Source organism: Mercenaria mercenaria, chromosome 13 (assembly GCF_021730395.1).
Source record: "Mercenaria mercenaria strain notata chromosome 13, MADL_Memer_1, whole genome shotgun sequence".
Taxonomy (NCBI): Eukaryota; Metazoa; Mollusca; class Bivalvia; order Venerida; family Veneridae; genus Mercenaria; species Mercenaria mercenaria.
Window position 1 is genome coordinate 9,406,850 of NC_069373.1, and position 6,930 is coordinate 9,413,779.

At 34.1% G+C, this 6,930-nt stretch overlaps 1 protein-coding gene across 1 annotated transcript; it reads left to right on the forward strand.

Moving 5' to 3' along the window:
• The first annotated feature begins 2,779 nt into the window (after positions 1-2,779).
• Positions 2,780-5,288, forward strand: LOC123529029 (protein starmaker-like). The gene is made up of 2 exons (XM_045309196.2): positions 2,780-2,920; positions 3,816-5,288. Exons 1-2 carry the CDS (start codon positions 2,909-2,911, stop codon positions 5,160-5,162), a joined length of 1,359 nt encoding a protein of 452 aa, XP_045165131.2. The 5' UTR covers positions 2,780-2,908; the 3' UTR covers positions 5,163-5,288.
• The last annotated feature ends 1,642 nt before the right edge of the window (positions 5,289-6,930 follow it).

The following is a 6,930-nucleotide window of genomic DNA, read 5'->3' on the forward strand; positions in this document are numbered from 1 at the left end:
AAAAGTGACTAACGTCATGAATACGAAATTTACTTGATCCAAAGTTAAACGCCAGTTTTCTCCCAATTTATGTCTTTTAATTATACCCAGGCATGGCATATCTATTTTCCTGCAATTTAAATAAAGGTACGTTAAGGCAGGCATGTGCTTTTTTCAAAAGCAATCTATTTTTTCTAAAGATGTTCTCTTCTGGAACCGTGAATTCTTGCAACAGATATACTTCTAGTTGTTTTTTTTTTCAGACGTCAACATAACAGTGTTGTATTCTAATATTAAATTCGTTCTATTTCCGATCGACATTAAACTGTGCATGCCTGTCCGAGAGAATTTCCGTACGATTTCTACGATGACGCATGTCGACATCAATCATACATTAGTCAAGTTCAAATGTCCGATGATAATGTTTCATTCATTTTTCAAAATCTAAGAACGCGTTCTGTGTCTTCGTGGCAATAACTGATGCAATCATAATTATTGTCAAATGTTACATTTAGCGTTAGTGCTCATACTACTAAGTTCATAAACAGTATTTTGTTACACTGCATATAACTTACATCAAAGGAAGTTAATACCAAATCAAGAGAACATATATAACCGACTTGGCATTGACTTTTTGTAAAGTGTAAACATGGTAACCTGTGATTTGCTGAGAAAAGAAGGTGCATACTGTAAACGGTGACATTTGATCTTTTTCATAATTCAGTGGCACATAACTCACAACCTACAAATCTTATTTGGCTGATGCAAATATTAGAACTTGAAAGAGATCTAATTGGTGCACACTTGTTTTGTAGATATTGTTAGGATTGTATCAGAAATAAAGATGCTCATGCATAAAGATAGTAAAATGTGTTTTGATAAGCCAAGGGCACATAATTGTAGACATTCCTTTGGGATCACGGAGAACAATCAATTTTACTGTAGTGGAATTCCGTTTAAGCCGATGATGGGGGCGTGAGGGTGTTGCAAATTTGATCCCCACTCATTAACAGACTGTCAAACCGAGTCTGCTATTATCTGTCGCGTTCTCTGCTTCCAAAGGATCTATTTACATAGTTACATAGTTATTTTCATGACTACTCCGATCTGGTCTATATTATAAATCTTAAACAAGACTTTGTAGATAAACACAATCTGTGTGAATAGCAGCAGGACTGGTGAAGAAATTTTTGATTGTGCTAAAGTGTAAACATAGTGGAATATAGCCTTTTGACCAAAGGTACATGACTCAATCAACAAATTATTCAACCAATGCACTCTAAAATATGCGCAACAATCGGCTTTGTACAATGAATCCTATAAATTTTCATCATTCAAATCCAGTCATTAATATAGGAGAAGTAGTCACAAACTTTGTAAAACAAAATTTTAAAAGCCATAACTCCGCTAAAAATCATCCAAGCGAGAAAAAAAAAACGAGAAAAAAAAAAACGATAAGGCATTAGTACCGAATCGACTGAAATCCCACCAGTATAATTTCAGAGGAGAAGTCGGGGCAAAATTTGTAACGACATATACACTGGCAGGTCACGCGAATTCAATATAGCGAATTCAATATATCTCCCGAATCTACCATATTATTATAAATATATAGAGGATATTTGTTTGTTTTGAGTGAATATGGAATATATCTCACTGAGAAGTGAGAAAATGTGAAAATTTTCTCACTTCGAGGTGAGATATTCCATATTCACGAAAAAGAAACAAATTTTCTTTTTATTTTATGCTCAATTACGTTGAGAAATGCATTTTGCAACTGTTTTAATCTCAGCGCGGGAAACAGACGCGCGTAAACAGACATGACGTCAGACGTGATGTGACGTTATAAAGACGCATGCATCATAAAGTTCCATTTTGTTTTATATTTTGTTGCATAACGGTATGAAATTCTCTTTAAGTAAAATAATTTGAATCGAGAAATATATTATAAAGAACAAAGTGCGACTATAATTTTCGTCCTGTTTTAAGCAAATAATCTAAAATTCATACACAATGTATGAGGGGGCGGAGCTTATATCTCTCACAGTGTGAAAATATAGATTTCACAGTGTGAGCGATGAGATATGAAAATATTTAACTGATAGAATACAGTATTTCATTAGTTAGCATAAAATAAATATCTATTATAATAATTAAACAAACAGCGATTACAATGTTTATAAATGATAGCTTTAAGACAATTCGTATTATTATGACCAAGCGTCGAACATATTCTATTTTTAAGCTATTTCATTTAGTAGGACCAAGGGTCGGACATATTCTATTTAGTATAGCACTAGCTGGGAATGTGTTCGACCAAGGGTCATACTAACTGGAACATGTCCGACCAAGGGTCCTACTAAAGATAGCTGCTTGTCTTAAAGGTACTTGGAATATGTCTGAACCAGGGTCCAGTATGACCCATGATCATCTGATATTTCATACATTTTTTTTTGCAGTTGTCATCCTAGGATCATACTGAATAGAATATGTCTGACCCTGGGTTGTACTAAATATGAAATAGCTTAAAGCAACCAGGGTCATACTAAATAGAATATGTCCTACCTTGGCGAGTCGTACTAAATCGAATTGTTTTAAAACTAAACGGCATTTTGACTCTAGCGGTACACGTCCTAGTTTATGTGTGTTGATCTGCTTAAACTAATTGTGTTGGTTTACCAAAATATCATTTCATTTTTAAAATTAATTTGACGAGGTAGAAACATATTTATACGACGGAAAACCCCAGGTAGTGTTAAAAATAAATGTCTGAATCATATTATCTTCCTGGTTGTATTGTTTTAAGCGTAATTTTAGGCAATAGGTTTTTTTTTGAGTATTTTGTACTTTCCTTTCAGTACTACGTTACTTTCAGTTTAAGATTTTGTCTAGTTCACCTAAGACCAAGAGTAAAATTTATTAACAATATATGGATAGAAAGGTCGGTACTGAGGCTGATAGTCAATGGCTTTATAGGTTACAATTAATCGATGATTTAGGACCCAAAAACAGTAACTACTGTAGTATTTAATCAATTAATTACGTAGTTAATAACTTGATTTAAATATTATCCGAATAGTTTATGTAAAGTGTTTAAGATATTTTGTTCATGTTTATAATGTCAAAAAAGATGGATCTATTAATAAGGTAACTATATGGTATGGAGACATTCAACGGTTTTGCTATAATTCCATCGGGGTATATTTAAAATATACAGTATAAGATCATCTTTTTAGAATTAAATGTGTTTTACAAATATAAAATTAACCGGCGTGGTAGACAAGAACTGTTAGTCAATGACTAGTTTATACGAATCAGTATGAATCAGTATGGATTCTGATTTTTCATAGAATTTGATAAAAAAGATTTTATTATGCATTTTTTACTACTGCCAACAGCATAAACTACCTGTATTATTAGGCTACTCTGATAGATTTTAGTCGTCTTCGATTATACATCTTGAAGTTTTTAAACCTTTTCCTTCCGAAGTGTCACATTGTGAATTTTACGCCAGTCTCAGAAAACAATGTTTAAGTAATTTTTATACCAGGGCGTGTATAGAGATAACCGTATGTGTTTTATTGTGTTCGTAATATTTATACCGATGTTATGAAACGTAATGACGAATCAATCACAAAGTAAACTCTATATAGTAGCAACGGTATCCATTAACATTGAAAGATGTATTTGCGGTTTCCCAATAAATGATTTTTAAAGATATATATCGTAATCTTGCTTTCTGCTTTGCCGTGTGTGAATCTGGTTGTATTTTCTGTGCCTAGAGATTCAATGCTTACCTTTTTTTCAAAATTGAGAAATCGTGTATATCATTTAAGGAGGACCGCAAAAGTTTGCATGAAGTTGATGAAGAGGCAGCATGTAGCAGCAAATCTAGTGAAGACAGTGCTAACGAAACAACCGAGTCGAGCGGCGAAGAAGATGTTTATTGTGAACAGTATCAAGAAGCATGCGAAGGTCTTGATAACAATAGGATAGATACAGAGCCCATTCATAATCATGGAAATATTGGGACAGACCCTCAGCAGACGAAATTACTAAATAGATATACTACAATCTACGACCGAAGAAATGGGACAGAGACTTCAAATGAAAAAGTTTTGTACACTCGCACAAATGGAAATACTCAAAGTCTTAATGGAGAAGAACGAGAAACGACTACTTGCAATTATGATATAGATCAAGATAACGTAAGAGGAAGTCTAGAAAATGCAACAGATGAACCTCACATGGATTTTTTAAAGGCAGAATTACATATGGATAATGACAGTGATAGTGCAAATAGTTCTTTCAGAAATAGCCTTGAATATTCGTCTTCGAATAGAGATACAATTTCCGAAACGTTTATTGATAGTGGAATAGATACAGACAGTCAGGGAAGTGAAACGAATCGCAAAGAGATTAACAGACCAGAGATTGATGTACATGAGCATGGACAGGAATATAGACAAAGTGGTAAAGGTTCGGAATTGAACAGAATAATAGAAGAAACAGTAGACGAACAAGGCCATGATAAGACACGTCTGCAAAGTATTAAGATGACTTCGAATGCCAGAATTAATGCAAAATTGCAACGCGATGAAATTGATACTTACGGTGAAAAAAATGCTGAGGAATATGCTCTTTCAAATGAAACTGTAGATGACACAAGACCAAAGACAATATATGTAAATGTTGATGTCAAAATACAACAGGGCGAATCGAACGACCTTCAACAAAATGAAGTGAGTGATGGCGAATTACATGATGATACAGCTACAAAAGAGAAAGGAGTGTGGCCTGGCAATATACCACACCAGGAAGAAAAACAAGAAAAGGAGAGCTGTGAAATATTGGATGCAGATAATACAGCACCGAAAGAGACTTTGTTTCCTTCGAGTAATGAGTGCTTGCGAAACTGTTCAAACATACGTGAGGCTGAGTTACAATGTTCCGAGAAGCATGGCGTAGAATGTATATTGACTGGCGTCCCAAATGAGAACGTTTTATTACAAGAAAATGGGTTTGAAAGTAACGAGTCAGAGTGGGAAGTCGTAAGTGAAAGTGATGTAATTGGAACTGCTTCTACAAATTCAGAAAATACTGAAGATGTAGAACAAAATAATGAAACAAAATATGGGGAATCGGAAGGTCAAGACGCAGCTTCCTATCCTAAAAGGCTGTAAAGACTACATCTGTGATAATAACGTCTGTGATTTTGAAATTCTAAATATTTGTATTAAAATGTAATTTATTCATTTGTTTGAACATGTTGTTTTTGTCTTTTTTGGAACTAAAGCTCAATAAACTGTTTTGTGTTTCCCTTCATTTCTAATGAAACAGCTGTTACTTGCATGAATCTTCCTTTTTCAATCACTGGTTTGATTTATACTGTGCATAACTCAAATTCCTACATACTCTGATTACAATAAGGAAAGGAACTAACAAATCTTTAAAAAGATAGTTGAACAAGTCATTCCTAATTTTATAACATGTACAATGTCACAGAGAGTTGTGAACATGTCTGGATTTAATATTTATCCTCACAATGTCACATTCACACTGACGTACAGTTTGGCTTAATTTCGCGGTTAATGTTACTTTTGGTCTTCATATTTTGATTGAAAACATTCCAAATAATGGTATGTGAGTGAGTTAGGCAGTGAATGAGTGAATGGAGAGGAAAAAGTTAAGTAATTAAAAAAGCTTTGTATTCAGATGCCAAAATGCTAGGTTATTTTTTTGTGAAAATACCCGGGTTTTATCAATATTGTTATGTATTTAAAACAAGGTGGCATGATTTTTTCTTTGCTTTACGCATTACATTTATTTATAGAAGACCACTATATAACGCTGTATAACACTACAAGAAGTAATTAACACTATTGCCACGTAAGTATGCTGTAGAAAGTCTAGAACTGGCAGTACTGTAAAATTTTGTTAGATACAATAATGGTGTTTAATAATGGTATGTGAGTGAGTTAGGCAGTGAATGAGTGAATGGAGAGGAGAAAATTAAGTAATTAAAAAAGCTTTGTATTCAGATGTCAAAATGCTAGGTTTATATAAAGGCGGAAGGTTTATATAATATTTAAGAAATGAAATATTTTTTTCGGTGTTCATGCGAAATGAACGACAGAATAGGATCTGCAAATTAAACATGAATCGCGCGCTCGTGATTCATGTTTAATTTGCCGGTCCTATTCTGTCGTTCATTTCGCATGAACACCGAAAAAAAAGTGTCATTTCTTATATTTACATTATATTTCCTATCCATTTGTAAACAAGATTGAACTATAATTTGCACACATTTTGTTGCATTTCGCATTAAAATCAGCTTCCCGGCCATTCTGTTCACCAGACGGAACAAATGCGACGTCATCTACGGAACGTTCTCCCTGACCATACGCTGACGTCGTCAAAGCAGCGGCCTGTTATCACTAAGCAGCGTTGACGTAATTTTCGCGCCTTTCCTTTTGCTGTTCATACGAAATGAACGTCATAATTTTCAATGGAAAAGAATAGGGCAAATGTAAATATTCTAATATGACTAACAATGCTTTAATCATCACAACGATATTATGTTGACGTCACGTCAACGTGATATCCTTTCCGCAGCCATAACGTACTAAAACGTATTAGCGTCTGATGGCCCTTTCACGCTTCCGTAGAAACAACATTTATTACACGAAACTTATTTTGAAAATATTTCTGAAATGTCTAGGTCTGCAGCTCTCAAATACGGTTATATCTTACATCTGAGGCATATACTGACACTCTCAGACAACATCAAAAATGACATTTTGAGCGATTTGATGATGTTCCAAAATTATCAATGCACCCTTGGTCCGTTACGGACCCCTGTGGGATTTGTGTTTATCCAGAGCTCAAATATTTTTTCATAGATTAAAAGTTGACATGCTGTACTAAAGCCCGGGTAATTTCAATTCGTAA